General features: G+C 35.6%; 1 protein-coding gene across 1 annotated transcript in view; it reads right to left on the bottom strand.

Annotated features, from left to right (window-relative positions):
• The window catches only part of THSD7A (thrombospondin type 1 domain containing 7A), a 639,499-nt gene that overhangs the window by 216,890 nt on the left and 404,458 nt on the right, over positions 1 to 18,151 (bottom strand). The window contains exons 5-6 of the mRNA XM_042781429.1: positions 9,547 to 9,702; positions 8,058 to 8,270 (exon numbers count right to left, since the gene is read on the bottom strand). Of these exons, the coding sequence (XP_042637363.1) occupies positions 8,058 to 8,270; positions 9,547 to 9,702 (369 nt within the window). The remainder of the gene's footprint in view (positions 1 to 8,057; positions 8,271 to 9,546; positions 9,703 to 18,151) is intronic.

Genomic DNA, 18,151 nt, shown 5'->3' with positions numbered 1-18,151 from the left:
TAGGTGGAACAATGTTTTGTATAGTATGTTATGCCAATTGAGCTTGATGTCCCCTGCGACTATGGTCCCAAGCCCGCAGGATCAACTACTCTGTCCCTCTGGGTAGCTGGCTGTGACCAAGTTTTCCTCCATTTTAGTAAAGCATTTCTCAAATTCCAGTGCACTTCAGAACCGTAAAAATTCAGAAATCTCATAAAATGCACATTTCTGAGACACCTCTCCATAGATTGCAATTCATTGGGTCTATACATAAGATTCACATTTAAGGAGATTCTAATACTAGTGGATTCAGTGCACTCTTTCCAGAAACAGATCTAGATGCTTATAAGGTAAACTGGAAAAAGATCGAAAAGATTTGTATGTAATGAATGCACAAACATATATACACACACTTACATAACCTCATTTATTTCTGTGTGAATTACACGTGTATATGTTTCTTCTTTCACTTATACATGACTTATAAACATCTCATGTTATTGCTACAGTTCTATTTGAAACAAAGAATTTACTGACAGAAGTTCTTAATAATACAGCAGTTTTTAAAGCACGGTGACATGGTACAGCGGTGTCCCGGTCTGCTCTTTGGTGTATGGAAGACATTTATTGTTAACACTATTTAAGGTAAGTCCGCTTTTTTAAGAAATAAATTACAGAAGTTTCAAGGTTATCCAAGTAATAATGCCACTCTCAATTGTGCGAATATTGGTATGTTTCGCCCAGAGTAAGAGAAAGGAAAGAATTGAGCGAGAGCCCTACTGCTGCAAGGGCACCATAGTACTTGCTGAGGACCATGGCTGGTGATTCTCATTATGGTTCCTGTTGTTGTTGTTGTTGTTAGTGGCCATCAAGTTGGCCACCAACACATGGTGATCTTGCATTTTACAGAGTAGAACTGCTCCATACTACTGTACTGTAAACAGCTTTGTAATGATAAATTGTCATTTATCATTGATAAATGAACAGCTGCCATTCAGTTGATCATGACTAATGATGATCCCATGTGTGTTAGAGTAGAACTGTGCTTTGCAGGGTTTTCAATGATTGACTCTTTGGAATTCAATCACCAGGCCAAGTGCTTCTGGGTAACTCAAACTTCTAACCTTCTGGTGAGCAGCCGAGTTCATGAACTGTTTGTACCACCCGCAGTCTTCAGTGAAAAGATTATTTTTTATTTTATAAAAGTCAATCACATAGGAAACTGAGTCATGTATGTGAGTATGGTTATGTGTGTTTAGTTAACTTTTACTAACATGGAGAAATTATTAGGTAGCACAGACCTGGAGACATTTGGAAATTTCTGAGGTTCTCTGGTTTATAATAAAATTCACACACTCTCATTCACTGCTGTTGAGTTGGATCCAACTCATAGCCACCCTCCTTGTGTTTCTGAGGCGTTATCTTTACGGAAGTAGATAGCCCAGTCTTCCTTCTGAGGAGTGGCTGGTGGGTTTGAACTGCCAGCCTTCTGGTTAGCAGTCAAATGCTTTAGGCACTATGTTACCAGAGCTCCTTTAATACAGAAAACAAAATAATACTGAATTTTTAAAATTCACACAGAAATGTATCAATATTTTGATATTTGAATAGAGTACATATAATGAAACATGGGTATAATTTCTTCCCCCCACAGAGGGGAGGGCAATTGAAAACATTTGCTTTATAGACTCTTTCTTCCTTAAGTAATAAGACAATAGATCTTTTTTCCCCACCTTTAGCCTCTTAATTTTGCTTTCTGCCTCTAACTAACCAATTTGGGAAGCAATAAATTCTGGACTTGTCAAGTTTGCCTTTAAAAAGTACATACACAGATGTCACAAAAATGAAAATAGAACAGATTTTGAGTGTCTCATAGCTACAAAATCCCCTAGAAGCCCTCCTCCTTGCCCCTCCCACCCAGCAGCCCTTTTGATTGGTTCCTGCATTTGTGCTCAGCGACCTGGACTTGCTTGTCAAAGATCTTCAAACATGAGTAATATCTTGTTCTACTTTACAGATAATGTTTACCTCTGTCTGGGGAATATAATTGTCTTCTAAGCTGCCTTTTAGTCTTGCATTCCTGTCACACCCTTCTATCAGAGAAGCTTATAACAACCTCCTTGGCACTGTCACAACCCTATTCCGATAGAGCTATTGTCTAGAAGACAATAGAAAAAATGTTTGACAATATCAACCCATCCTATTGATCTCTGGACACCTGAACAAGAACATCTCAAGAAAAAAATAGAGGCTTTAAATGCTTTGAGGCCATTAAAAGAATAGTGAAATTTGTGAGGAATGTGGGAAGGAAAAGGTCTTTCTATTATTTGCTAGATCCACCAGCTCTGATTCCTCATTTCCCTAGTTGAGCTTTAACTTAATTATAAAACAAAATCAATAGTTACAGCCCAGGCCTAGAGGTAGAGTCTGTACAACTAATCAACTTTAATTCCCTGGGCTCGATTTAATTACCAAACAACATTTGGTGCAGCTGCTAAACACTTACCAGGTGACAATATTGGAGAAGTATTACAGGGCTCCTGCTTTTGCTCTAATGCTATCAGTGCAATCATGTTTCAGTTTCTTCACAAATTGGAGCAGGTTCTAGGATTTGTAATAGTAAAGAATTTTCCTGGTTTTATACCTACTCCTTGTACTTGAACCAGTTAAAGTACTTGAGTGGTACTATAGTTAATTAATGTCAAGATGTAAAATTTCATTATGAATGATATATCGTGATAAAGCAGGAGAGAGGTGTGGTAGTCTAATTCTGTAAAGATTTATACCCTTAGCAACCCTAGGGTGCAATTCTACTCTGTCCTTTAGGGTCACTACGAGTCAGAAGCGACTTGATGGCAGTAGGTTTGGTCCTGATAAAGGACAACAATGTCAGAACTGAGTATTAGTCACATTGTTCTTTTAATTCATTCTGTCTTTGAAGTGGACAAAGTGCAGCCAGTTTTAATTCTGTTGTGAGTTATCAATTTGTTTTTTAGGTCATAGCTTATGTTACTTTCCAGTATACCTAAATATATGTAACTCATTTCTCAACTTGTTCTTTAGTGCCTCACAAGACAATTTACCAAACACCAACTGTACTGCCACTGAATCGATTCCAACTCATATAGGACAGAGTAGACTGCCCCATAGGGTTTCTAAGGCTGTAAATCTTTACAGAAGCAGACCACTACATCTTCTTTCCCACAGAGCAGCTGTTGGGTACAACCACTAACTCTTTGGTTATCAACTGAGCACCTTAACCACTGTACCACCAGGGCTCCCTCAAGAAATTCAGGATATGATTATTTGTTTATAAACTATTTCTTTAAGAATATTAAAATTAATCACTTACATTTTAAAATATACTCACTTTGCGTAATACCCAGGAAGATCATTGTACCAGGTAAGGAGGTCCTGATTTTTCATTTGGTAACATTGAGGTAGGAACACCATGTATAATTAATTTTTCAATTTAACTTTTGCCTCACACAAATACACTTTTTACAATGCATAAGATCCTAGTTCCTCACTTATCTATAAGAGGACAATAAAAATTATGTAAATTGAGAAAAAAAATCAAGAAGCAGTATAAGTAAGGAGTTACCAATGATACTAAAATTAATATGACCCTATTATTACTGTAATTCAGAAAAAAAAAAAAAATAGAGTGCCATCTCATACAAATTAGGATTTGATGTGAGAGGAAAAGAGTCACAGAATGGGTTTCTTTTGCTTTCTTTTCCCTAGGTACCAATGCACAATATTTATTTTCTCCTGCTCCTCTTTTCCCTTAGAGTAGTGGGAAAAGCTAGAAAGAGTATGTATCATAGCTGCTCATATAAACCTAGGAAAAAGCAGAACACAAAAAAATCCATCATAAAAGGTAGGAAGCAATACTCCTTCATCATCTACCAACCTCAAGTGCCGGTTTGGATTTTACCTAATGCCCTGCATGGTTACTTTGGACCCAGGACAAAAGATGACACTGTGTGTTCCAAAGTCAAAGGTTAATAGTAATAGCAGTGTCTATCAGTCTCCCACCCCAGAGAGTATCTATCTCTACTGAACAGTGACTGAGTCACAGAAGGAAACAATACCGCTTGCTGGAAGATAATAGGATGAAAGGAATTATGATGGTTGGCAGATGTTTCAGTGCCCTTAAGGGGGTACCAGAATGTTTCTGTATGTGCTATAAACAGCATAAACTGTCAAGCATGGGACCCTGGGGCCTGGTGCTCATGCTGCGCTGGTGTGCAGAATCATAGAATTTGAGAATTAGAAGGAGCTTTAGAAAGAATCTTATGCAGAGGATTTAAGCTATGTCTGGGGAGCCTTACAGTTCTTTAGTGTGACTCAGGAATTTTTGAGGGGCATGGAGTTCTCCTGAATATGGTAGTGGTATACTTGGGAAATATGTAAAAATTCTATGTCAGGGTTAACAATAAGACAGAATAATAAATAAATGTCTGTTGTAAAAATCCAATGTAAAATCCAATGTTTAGGAAAAGAACCATATGAAAAACTACCACCCAAGTAGCAGCTCAATCACCTTCCTAGATGACAGGTTCCAGGAGAGCAGGAGAAGGCTGATCAAGGAAGTTTAGACTGTATTAGGTTTTATGGCATAGGAGCCTGGAAATTAAATTATATTACTAAGACACAATATGAGGGAAATAAAAACGAATTCTTTATTCATACCCACAACCTTTACAAGCCTTCTTTATTTCCATATTATTTTCTATGTGTAAATAACAAATATCATTTGGACAATGTCATTTTTTGTTGTTATTTTTAAATTTGATATTGCTTCCCTGGTGATGATTTACTATTTTACATGATCTGTTTTCAATTTTAAAAATATTCTCTGAATCTCTTGAGTATATCTCTTGAAAATATATTTCTTGAATCCCCTCTACTGGCATCAAAAGAAAGAAAGAATTCTTCCCAGATAAAAACATTAAACAAACTAATATAAGGAAACTTTGTCAACATGATAAAAGCATATATGAAAAAAACACAATTCACACCCATGGATGTAGAATCAAATGACATATTGGATAGGGCAAATTTGCTGCCAAAACCTCTTTAAAGTGCTAAAAGGCAAAGATGTCACTTCGAGGACTAAAGTACACCTGACCCAAGCCATGATATTTTCAATTGCCTCATATGTATGTGAAAGCTGGACAATGAATAAGAAAGAATTAAGAAACAATGATGCCCTTAAATTACAACGCTGGTGAAGAATATTAAATATACCATGGACTGCCAGAAGAATAAATAAGTTAAGTTTAGAGGAAAGACAGAATGCTCCTTTTTAGTGAGGATGACAAAACTGTCTCATTTACTTGGACATGTTATCAGGAGGGACAAGACCCTGGAGAAGGACATCATATTTGGTGAAGAGAGAAAAAGAGAAAGACCCTCAAGGATTAACACAGTGTCTGTAAGAAAGGGCTCAAACATAGCAACAATTTTGAGGATGGTGAACGACTGGGCATAGTTTTGAAAGCACCTAACTACAGAAACATCATAAGTAATGGTAAAATACTGAAAGTACTCTCCTTAAGATTAAGAACAATACAAGGATGGCTGCTTTTGTCACCTCCATTCCACATTGTACTGAAAGTTCTAGTCAGAGCAATTAGGCTACAAAAAAGAAATAGAAGACATTCAAATTGGAAAATAAGAGGAAAAATCTCTGTTTGCATATGACTTGATCTTATATGTAGAAAATCCACACACACATACAACTGTTAGAGCCAATAAAAAAGTTTAGGAAAGTTACAGAATCAAAGATGAACACTAAGAAATCAGTTGTATTTCTATACGCTACAAAAGAACAATTCAAAATGGAAATTAAGAAAACAATTCCACCTACAATAACAATAAAATATTTAGGAGTAAATTTAATAAAGGAGGTATAAGAATTGTACACTGAAAACTATAAGACATTGTTGAAATGAATTAAAGACCTACATAAATGAATTAGAACACTTCATATTATGAAGAAGAAATACTCACCAAAGTGATCTACAGATTTAATGCAATACCTATGAAATCCCAATGGCCTTTTTTTTTTTTTTTTTTTTAATGAAATGGAAAAGCTAATCCTAAAATTCATATGGAATTGCAAGGGACCACAAGTAGTTAAAATAACCTTGAGAAAAAAAGAAAACTGGAGCACTCATGCTTTTCAATTTCAAAATTTACTACAATGCTACAATCAACAAAACAGTGTGATAGTGGTACAAGGATAAAGATCAATAGAATAGAATTGAAAGTCCAGAAATAAACCCATACATCAAAAATGAATCGATTGTTGAAAGGGTGCCAAAACCACTGGATGAAGAAACAACAGTTTGTTTGTTTGTTTTTTTTTCCAAAATCATGCTAAGACAGGTGGATCTCCACACATAAAAGAATCAAGTTGGATTCTTAACTCACACCCTGTACAAAAATTAACTCCAAATGGATCAAAGACTTAAATGTAAGAACTAACATGATAAAACTCTTAGAAGAAATCCATAGGAACAAATCATCATGACCTTAGATTTTGCAATAGTTGCATAACTATACATCAAAAGCTCAAACACCAAAATAGATAAATTTGACTTACTCAAAATTAAAAACATGCATCAAAGGATACTATCAAGAAAGTAAAAAGACAACCTAAAGAATGGGAGAAAATATTTGCAACTCATATATCTAGTAAGGGTCTAGTATTTAAAATGTAAAAAACTCTTACAACAATAAAAAGACAAAAAAAAAAAAAACAAACGTCCAATTTACAAAGAGACAAAGAACATGAATTGATATTTCTCCAAACAAAATACATAAATGTTCAACAAGCACATGTAAAGTAGCACCATTAGTCATTAGGGAAATACAAATCAAAATCATGAAGAGATACCACTTCACACGCACTAAGATGGCCATATTAAAAACAAAAGCAAAAAAAAAAAAAAGAAACAACAAAGCATAAAATAAGTAGTGTTGAGAAGATGCAGAGGAGAAACTGGAACTCCCACACATTGCTAGTGGGAATGTAAAATGGTAAAATGCTATGGAAAATATTTCAGTGGTTCCTCAATAAGTGAATCATAGAATTATATGACTCAGCATTTCCACTCCTAGGTATATGCCTATAAGAAGTAAAAATAGGTACTCAAATGCTATGTACATGTTCACAGCAGCACTATCATAATAGCCAAAGAATGGGGGGGGGGCAGGGATATGTCCATCACCCGATGAATGGATAAACAACAAAATGTGGTATAGGCATCAAATAGCTATAAAAAGGAGTAAAGGACTCATACATATTACATTATGGATGAACCCTGAAAACATTATGCTAAGCCACATATTATATGATGCTATTTATATGAAATATCTAAAACAGGCAAATCATGGAGATTAAAAAGCAGGTTATTATTTGCCAGAAAGTGGGAAAGTATAATGGGGAGTAACTGCTTAATGGCTATGGAGTTTCTGTTTGGGGTGATGAAAATGTTATACAATCAACACTGTGAATGTGATTAATGCCACTGAATTGTGCAATTTAAAATGGTTAAGATGGTAAATGTTATGCTATATGTACTTTAAAATACTTAAAAATAATTTTAAAATATTTCATTAATAATTCTATATTGATTTACATGTTGAGATTATAGATATGGGAGCTCTGGTGGTGTAGTGCCTAAGGCATTTGACTGCTAACCAGAAGGCTGGTGGTTATAACCCACCAGCCACTCCTCAGAAGGAAGGTTGGGCAACCTACTTCCGTAGTGATAACACCTCAGAAACCCAAGGAGGGGTGGCTATGAGTCGAATCCGATGAGATGGCAGTGAGTTTGGTTTGTTGGTTTATTATAGATATATTGAGCCAAAAACATGTATTAGAAGAAAAAATAAGGGAGACAGGGAGGGAAGGAGGAAGAGAAGGAAATAAGTATTTCTATGTTTGTAAATTGAACCAGTTATGATGAAAGAAGACAGAAGATTTTAATTTAAGGTAAAGGCATATGTATCTCCAGGGTTAAAGAGACATTCATAAAAATGTATAGATACATCTGTCTCACCATCACTGTTGATGCATACAACCTCTTGAACTTGAGTCCCTGGACCACACTCCTTTCCATTATCCGGTTCACAGTCTCTGAGTCTCACTGCTTTCCAGTCATAGCAGGATGGTTCTTCACAGGGAATGGCTTCCAGTAAGTGAGGGCAGTTTCCAGTCCCCCCAGAGCCTCCAGTAGGCTCACTGGTAATGCGCCGCTTCCTCAGTTTGAAACCTCAATTATTGAGGAAAGAAAATATTTTTTGTTACTATCAGGTGTTGAGTATTTCAGAAAACTAAACAAAAACCCAGAGTGAAAGCTTAATGAAGGTAGATGTCATGTCTCTTTTGAATCACTTGTATATCCCCAAACTGTAGCTTAAAGTTAACTCTCACAAATTATTTATTAAATCAATAAATGAATGAATGAGCTGAAAGGAAAAGGAGAGAGCTTTAGATTTTAGCTTGTTACAGTAAACAGAAAACAAGAAATATTATCTATTCTATCTCCATTTTAGGCTGTAGGCAGAAGAAAAAGAGGTAGATAGATATTTTGGTTGATTTGGAAAGTCTAGAGTTACAGAATATTCAAAGAAACAATAAAATACCAAGCTATTCAGAAATATGAGAAGAGAGAATTCTTATTTTGCTATCTTAGTTTTAATTCTTCAGCACTGTCATGATTAAATTTGGAAAAGGAACTTCTGAGAATTTAGTATGGTCCTAGAGAAAATGTCTCTTTGAACCTCAGTTGATTAGACTCTGGAAATTTGAATTAGGAACATAAACCATCTGGGCTTTAATGGCCCCTAAGTATTGTCCTTCTTGTCAGTGTATTACAAAATTAATAAAGTCTGCTTATTGCTATATGAATATTTGAGAATCACTAGAAGACTGTCCTTTTAAACAAAAAATGCGTTCAATTCCTAATCATGAGAAAATTAGCTCATTAAGCCTAGTTACAAAGTAAAACATTGCATTTATTTTACTTTTAGAGATATGATTTGCATTATAAAAGCAAGAGTATTTATTTTCTTGCCTTCAAAATAATGAGTACTGTTTGTTGGGTACTAGCTATGGGCCAGGAATAGAGTTAAATGTTTTGAGTTTATTATCTCATTTAATCTTTAGAGCAAATATTATTATATCCTATACAGATAAGGGGCAATGATTTAAATAAATTAATTAACTTATCAGAGTAGTAAGGAAAAAAGTAGGTTTTCTAATCCAGGTCAGCCTGACACCACAACTCATCTTAACCACTGCACTAAACTGTCTCAGAGTTCTCCATCTGTTGTTTTAACTTAACAAGCATCTTGCCTTTGTCCTTCAGTTTTAATCTTGTGATACCATCACCAGAATGGGTTTAATCTTTAACAATCAATTCTTTTTAGCCATTCTGGAAAATATCACAAATGAATAATAAGGAAACACAGAGTAGCATTTTTAAATAATCAATGATTTTGTCTCAGTTGATGGGGGTTCAAGATTATTATGTCAATATTACATACCTTTTTTGCCTTGCTGGTCATTACAGTTTTCATAAGTACAAGGTCCCCAAGCAGACCAAGATGATACCTTACATTCGATTGGACAGGGTATGTGACACAGCTGTGTAGTATTAGGGACTGGACCAGTGCATAATTTCAAGTCTACTGGTTTTGAGGCTGTTTGGAGAAAAATACAGAAATTCCTTAAGAAATTATACAAAAAAAATAATCATGATTTCTGAATTTTTTCTTATTTTTGGTGTTAATATACCCAACCAAACAAACATCCATTCAAAATTTCGACATGAACAGTTCAGTAACACTGGTTACATCACAATGTATCACCATTCTTTTCTACCCATATCGCTTCATCACCATTAATTTAGGCTCCATGCCCGTTAAAGCTCTCATCTGTGCTTTAGATTAACTGTTGTCAGTCTCCACTCATACAGATAATTCTTTATAAGAGTGCTATGCTTGAGGAACACATTCTTTATCAATTAGGTTAAACTGTCAATTAGTTTAATTATAGCTTCATGGTATAGTTTCAGTTCAAGGTTTAAAAATTATGTCCAGGCATTTCATTTCAGGTTTGCCTCATTCTCAATGAATCAAAGAGGTCCAGTTTCCATGTAAGTTTGAAGTACTGTCGCACAATTTTCCTCCTTTTGATCAAAGTTTGAATTTCTGTCACACAGTTTTCCTCCTTTTGATCAGGACTCATTTATTGTGCTTTTGATCAAAATGTTCAATAATGCCATCCATTTCTTTTGATCTCATAGTGATGGTGATAGCAGTTTATTAAGGCAATTAAGCCAACAGTCCATTTCCTTTCACGATTCCCAAATCTTCTTCTTCTGCCACTGTTTCAGGCAAATAGATATGATTTTGTATCTTGGGTGATTATCTGCAAGCTTTTAAGACCCTAGACACTACTCACTGAACTAAGAGAACAGAAATTCTAAAAACAACATTAGGGCAATTGACTGGATAGATCTACCAAGCCATGATCCTAAACCTTCAAACAAGAAAACTAATCCCATGAAGTGTTTCAAAAACACCAAACCAAACTCACCTTCATTGAGTTGATTCCAACTCACAGCAACTTCCTTTGGATTTCTGAGGTGGTAAATCTTTACAAAAGTAGATTCCCCAGTGTACCTTTCATGGAATGGCTGGTGGGAGCTTTGCACTGCCAACCTTCTGGTTAGCAGTCAAATACCTTAGGCACTATGTTACCAGAACTTTAGATGTAACTAAGCAGTATCTATAGGTGCATTTTTTTTTTTTTTTTTTGGCTGCTATTGTGTGTTGTAAAATAATATAAAACATTTTATTTGCCATTTTGTCCATGTTTTCACCCTGGTGTACAGCTTATTGGTAACAGCTATATTAGTTTAGTTACATAGCCTATATTGCAATTCTACTCTTTAACACATGAGATCGCCATGAGTTGGAATCTATTAAACACCAATGATTTTGATTTGTTTGTTTGTTTGTTTGTTCGTTCTTTGAAAGTAGAATCTGCTTTAGAGTACTGAGCACAGTAAAAAGGGGACTGTGGCTTTACTTTAGATGGAGAAAAACTGAGAAACCTTAGGCAGAGCAATTTCCCCAACCTGTTGGTTCACAGGTGTAGAGAAGTTACAGGGCGGTATGATGAGAGAAGAGGTCATGCCACCACCTCCACCTGCATACCTCACTGGGCTACTTTCCAGAACTTTTTACAAAGCACTCTGCCTGCATATGTGACCCATATACAGATTGTAGGACTAAGGTGAGCCTGACCCATGCCATGGTATTTTCAATCACCTTCTTTGCATGTGAAAGTTGAGCAGTGAATAAGGAAGACCAAATAAAAAGAGGTTCATTTGAATTATGGTGTTGGCAAAGAATACTGAATATACCATGGAATGCCAGAGAAGGAACAAATCTGTCTTGGAAGAAGTATAGCCAGCATGCTCCTTAGAAGCACACTTGTCTCACATATTTTTAGCATGCTATCAAGAGGGACCAGTGCCTGGAGAAGGACAGCAAGAGTGGTAAAGTAAAGGGTCAGCAAAGAGAGAAAGACCAACAATGAGATGGATTGACAAAGTGGCTGTAACAATGGGCTCAAGCATAGCAAGGATTGTGAGGATGGTGTGAATGGGTAGTTTTGATGCTCTTTTACATAGAGTTGGAACCAACTGGATGGCACCTAACAATAGTACATGACCCATGCCTCAAAACTGCTAATGAGACTAATTTATAATTATCTCTGACTTTTGATAAATTGACAATGAACTATGGATAAATGTTACTTGCCCTTGCTTCATTTCTGGTATATCTTGATGTCTGAAGTTTGGCATCAAACTTTTGTACAGTACAAATATTTGGTAGACAGTGTCAAATTCTGCTCACACTTCTTGTTACAAATGTCTGAGGATGATATTTGAAATTATATAAATAGCAGAAGAGAATCAAGAATAGCTGTACATCTGCTCCTCACTTATTGACTGTCTTGTTATCTGACATTTGGTACATACAACAATTGTAAAATTATCTAGTGTCTGATTATTTTGCACATTAACAACATATGTCTGCTAGTAATATGCCAACAAGTGAGGTGAGAGTGTTACTGGCTATGATGGTTATGGTTATGTGTCAGCTTGGCTTAGCTATGATTCTCAGTGGCTTGGCAGTTACGTAATGATAATATTTGGCAGTTATGTAATGGTGATTTAAGATGATCCATTTTGTAATCTAAGGTGGTCATTCTTTATCATATAATGCTAATTTTCACATAAGGAAATGGTTAGGTCTTTGGAACATAACCATGTTGATAAATAATGAGGGGGTGTATATTTCAAACATTAACAGCTATAGCCACTTTGTTGTAAAAAATTAAGAATGTCTTGGACTCACATTTCCTTTAATGAAACCATTAATAAAACCATATTTATTAATAAAACAATATTTTCTTCTGATAGTTTACAACACCCACACTTTTAGAATAAAGAACAAAAATAATGGAAGCTTCAATACTTCTCTTTCCCCTTTTGTGAGGGGACTATTACATTCCAATTGTATGGGATTGCATATAGAACCTCAGAGAATATTGAACATGGTTTGAGGTATATTGTCCTAATTTTATAATAATAATACTGCATATGTCTGTTTATAGCATAAACTGTAAGGTAAACACAGGCATTGTGCAACCCTCAAAATCTGGATCAGGAGGGACATGTACATACACAGAGAAACACACTAATAAAAGCTACCTAAGGGTATTATCCACCACTTGTCTGTCAGTTTGTTGTATTATGGTGGCTTGCATGTTGCTGTGAGGCTGGAGACTATGCCACCAGTATTACAAATACCAGCAGGGATACCCATGGTGGACAAGTTTCAGCAGAGCTTTGAGACTAAGACAGACTGGGAAGAAGGATGGGACCATCAACTTCTGGAAAAAAGAAAAAAAGTGGCCACTGAAAACCTTACGAATAGCAGTGAAACATTATTTGATATAGTGTCAGAAGATGAGCCCCTCAGGGTGGAAGCCACTCAAAATGCTACTAAAGAAGAGCTTCTTCCTCAAAGTAGAGTTGATTTTAATGACACGGAGAGAGTAAAGCTTTCCGGGCCTGCATTTGCTGATGGGGCATGACTCAAAATGGGAAGAAACTGCTTCAAACATTCATTAATAGTCAGAACATGAAATGTACCGAGTATGAATCTAGGAAAATTGGAAGTTGTCAAAAACTAAATATAACACATAAAGATTGATATCCTAGGCATTAGTGACCTGAAATGGACTGGTATTAGCCATTTTGAATCAGACAATCGTATAATTTACTATGCCAGGAATGACAAATTGAAGAGGAATGGTGCCAACTTCCTTGTCAAAAACAACATTTCAAGATCTATCCTGAAGTGCAATGATGCTGTTATAGAATAATATCCATATCCCCACAAGGAAGTCTGGTTAATACAACTATTATTCAAATTAATGCACCAACTACTAAAGCCAAAGATGAAGAAATTGAAGATTTGTACCAGTTTCTACAGTCCAAAATTGACCAAACATGCAATCAGAATGTATTGATAATTACTGGTGCCTGGAATGCAAAAGTTGGAAACAAAGAGGAATCATTGGTGGCTGGAAAACATGGCCTTGGTGATAGAAATCATACTGGAGATAGCATGATAGAATTTTGTAAGGTCAACAACTTATTCATTGCAAATAATCTTCTTTCAACAACATAAGTAGTGGCGATACATGTGGACCTCACCAGATGGAATATCCAGAAATCAGATTGACTACATCTGTGGAAAGAGGTGATGGAAAAGCTCAATATCATCAGTCAAAACAGGGCCAGGAGCTGATTGTGGAACAGACCATCAATTGCTCAAGTGCAAGTTCAAGTTTAAGCTAAAGGAAATTAAATTGAGTCCATGAGAGCCAATATATGGCCTTAATTATATCCCATCTGAATTTAGAAACCATTTGATGAATAGATCTGACACATTAAACACCAGTGATCAAAAACCAGACAAATTGCAGGATGACATGAAAAAAAAATCATACATGTAGAAAGCAAATGGTCATTAAAAAGACAGAAAAGACCAAAATGGATGTCAGAGGAGACTGAAACTTGCTCTTGAACAGATTAGCAAAAGCAAATGAAGAAATGGTGAAATAAAAGAACTGAACGGAAGATTTCAAAGAGAAGTTTGAGAAGACAAAGCAGAGTATTATAATGTGCAAAAACCTGGAGTTAGAAAACTAAAAAGGAAGAACACACTCAGAATTTCTGAAGCTGAAAGAAATGAATAAAGGTTTCATTGAGTTGCAATGCTGAAGGATTCTGTGGGCATAATATTGAACGATGCAGGAAGAATCAAAAGAAGATGGAAAAAATACAGAGTCACTGTACCAAAAAGAATTGGTCAACATTTGACTATTTCAAGCAGTAGCATATGATCAAGAACTAATGGGATTAAGGGAAGAAGTCCAAGCTGCATTGAAGGAATTAGCGATAAGCAAGGCTCCAGGAATTAATGGAATACCATTGAGATGATCCACCAAATGTATGCAGTATTGGAAGCACTTATTCGTTTATGCCAAGTATTTGGAAGAGAGCCACTGGCTAACTGACTGGAAGAGATTGATATTTGTGCCCATTTCAAAGAAAAGTGATTCAACAGAATGTGGAGATTATCAAACAATATCATTAATATGATGTACAAGTAAAATCTTGCTGAAGATAACTCAAATATGGTTGCAGTAGTATACTGACAGGGATCTTCCAGAAATGCAAGCTGGATTCAGAAGCAGATGTGGAATGAGGGATATCATTGCTGATGTCAGATGTATCTTGGTTGAAAGAAAAGAAAACCAGAGAGATGTCTACCTGTATTTTATTGACTATGCAAAGGCATTCAGCTATGTGGATCATAATGAATTATGGATAATGTTGAGAAGAATGGGAATCCCAGAACTCTTAATTGTTCTCATGAGGAACCTGTACATAGACCAAGAAGCTGTCATGCAAACAGAACAAGTATACTGCATGGTTTAAAATCAGGAAGGGCGTGTGTCAGGGTCTTATCCTTTAACCATACTTATTCAATCTGTATGCTGAGCTACTAATCCAAGAAGCTGGACTATATGAAGAAGAACATGGCATCAGAATGGGAGAAAGAACCATTAACATCCTGTAATATACAAATGACACAACCTTGCTTGCTGTAAGATAAGATGACTTGAAGCACTTACTGATGAAGATCAAAGACTACAGTCTTCAATATGGATTACACCTCAACATAAAATGAAAATCCTTACAACCGGACCAATAAGCAACATCATAATAAATAGAGAAAAGATTGAAGTTGTCAGGGATTTCATTTTACTTGGATCCACAGTCAACAGCCATGGAAACAGCAGTCAGGAAATCAGATATAATATTGCACTGGGAAAATCTGCTGCAAAAGAGCCGTTTAAAATGTTAAGAAGCGAAGAGGGCATTTTGAAGACTAAAGTGCACCTGATCTAAGCCACTGTCTTTTCAATAGCCTCATATGTGTGCAAAAGCTGGACAAGGAATAAGGAAGAAAGAAGAGTTGATTCTTTTGAGTTGTGGTGTTGTTGAAGATACTGAAAGTATCATGGACTGCCAGAAGAACTAACAAATCTGTCCTGAAAGAAGTGCAGCCAGAAAGCTCCTTGGAAGAGAGATTGGCCCGCTCTTTATCTCACCTACTTTGGTGATGTTGTCAGAAGTGACCATTTCCTGGAGAAGGATGTCATGCTTGGTAAAGTGGATGGTCAGTGAAGAAGAGGAAGACCCTCAACAAGATGGACTGACACAGTGGCTCCAATGATGGGCTCAAGCATAGCAAGGATTGTGAGGCTGGTGTAGGACCAGTCAGTGTTTCCTTCTGTTTTATATATTGTTGCTACGAGTGGAAGCCAACTCTGTATAGCATCTACAAGAGCAACAACAACAAGGGGTATTATAGTATTACATTAATGCTTTCTCTTACTGTCATAGCTAGTCAATTCTGAAAAATATTCTGCAGATTTTATTTTTCCTTTTTATTTTTAGAACTACTTTATCTTTCCTTCTAGCCCCCTTCACCAGAAACACATAATACAGTAAGAATAAGTAATTGGCCACTTCTAACTTGGTTAGTATGCAGCACAGTGAGCTTTCTCAATTAAAGTTTATCATGATTTTTGCTGATGTGCATCATCACATCAGTCAAAGCCAAAAGCGATTATTTTTTTTTCTAACAGCAAAAGTACTTAGCACACTAATATGAGAAAATACAGAAATAATTGTTTCTCTTTCTCTAAATATCAGAAATAACCTGACATTAATGACAAGCATTTCACATAAAAATGAATTTTTAAAGTCATTATACACAGAAGAGTCTATAGTATGTGGGAAAATTTCTTTAACAAAAAATTAACAAAAGCAATTAATTTCACTTGTGGTATGTACCATTCAGACTACCATTTAAATTAGCAGCTATTTTGTAGTTATTGGAAAATTCTCCATATTTTTCTTTCAATTGATTAAAAGTATCTTTAAACTTATTATTATATCGATTTAGAATAAAGGTTACTATAAAAGGGAAGTCTCCTAGGGATGCAGTTGTGAGGCATATAGGAGCCTGAAGAAATTAATATCATATATAGGTTGAAAACTTTAGAAGGGAAACATGGTTTTATAAAGGAAACTAATTAAAGCATTGTGCTTCTAATACCTGGCCATTTTCTTTGTAAGTTTAATTTTGGCTTTTGGCATATTTTGAACGAATCAAATAGAATAATCAGTGAACAATTTGCTTGAGCTACTAAAAATGAAATGAAATAGAGATTCATGGACATATCGCTGAAACAAAACACTCTTGAAGGGCTGCTTACTTGTACTGGTAAACCAAACAAGTTCAACACTGAGATAGTTCTTCACAATGACCTCTATGTTATAGATGTCCTTTTATATATCTAAAGGAAATTAATCAAAGGGAGAGAGGTAGAAAGCCTATGTATCTATTTGTGTATAATTCTATTCTTTTGCTGATTTTCACTTTAGGTTTTCTTGTAAATAGTGTATACCAAAACCAAATACAGTGCCGTCAAATCTTATCTGACTCAGAGCGGCCCCTCTTTGGGTTTCCTAGGTGGTATCACTATGGAAGTAGATTGCCCAATCTTCCTTCCGAGGTGTGGCTGGTGGGTTTGAACCACTAGCCTTCTGGTCAGCAGTCAAAGGCCTTAGGTACTATCCCACCAGTGGTCCCAAATAGTGTATATATTGATTAATATAAATCACAGATACTAGCTGAGTTCCTCAAAAACTGTTAGTTAACTACACTGTGATTCAATGACTCAGGAGACCTTCCTGGGTTCCAGTTTAAATTTGTTTGTCAGTTCTGAAATATATCCTGCAGATTTAATTGGGGTATTCTGGCATATAATTCCTGTAGTTCTTTATTGTATAACACAGTGTTTACTGCTGATCTCATAGTCTCAATTCAATTACTGAATTTTCTGGAATGGCCCAGGCAATCACTCTTCTATAAATTTACCACTTAAAAAATTTGTTTGATCAGTACAAGTTTCAATGAAATATATGTTAGATATTTTTTAAAGCCTTGGTGTTGATATCTTTTCTGAAAGGAGGTATTTCATTGTTTTAGATATGATTTAAGGAGTCCTGATGGCACAGTGGTCAAGTGCTTTGTTGCCAACCAAAGAATTAGCAGTTAAAACCTACCAGGCACTCTGTGGGAAAAAGATGTGGCACTTTGCTTCCATAAAAATTTTACAGCCTTGGAAACCCTTTGGGGCAGTTCTACTCTACCCTGCAAGGTCCTTATTAGTTGGAATTGACTCAATGGGAGAGGGTAGATATGATTTAAAGGGTATTCAATTAAATGTACATTCTGTGCTTCATAAGGTCACCAAAGAACACCTAAATTTTTCTGGAGTTACCAAAAAAACAAAACAAAACAAAAAAAACCCATGATACTGGCACTTTTTTTTTTTTAAATACTCCTGGAATGTTTTTGTATATTGACAGCATTACATACAAATGAGAAATAACAAGAAATAAATTCATTATAGAAAATAAAC

Source organism: Orycteropus afer, unplaced genomic scaffold (genome assembly GCF_000298275.1).
Source record: "Orycteropus afer afer isolate SDZICR_OR568_19922 unplaced genomic scaffold, OryAfe1.0 scaffold00119, whole genome shotgun sequence".
Taxonomy (NCBI): domain Eukaryota; kingdom Metazoa; phylum Chordata; class Mammalia; order Tubulidentata; family Orycteropodidae; genus Orycteropus; species Orycteropus afer.
This window is presented reverse-complemented; position numbering and strand designations above follow the sequence as displayed.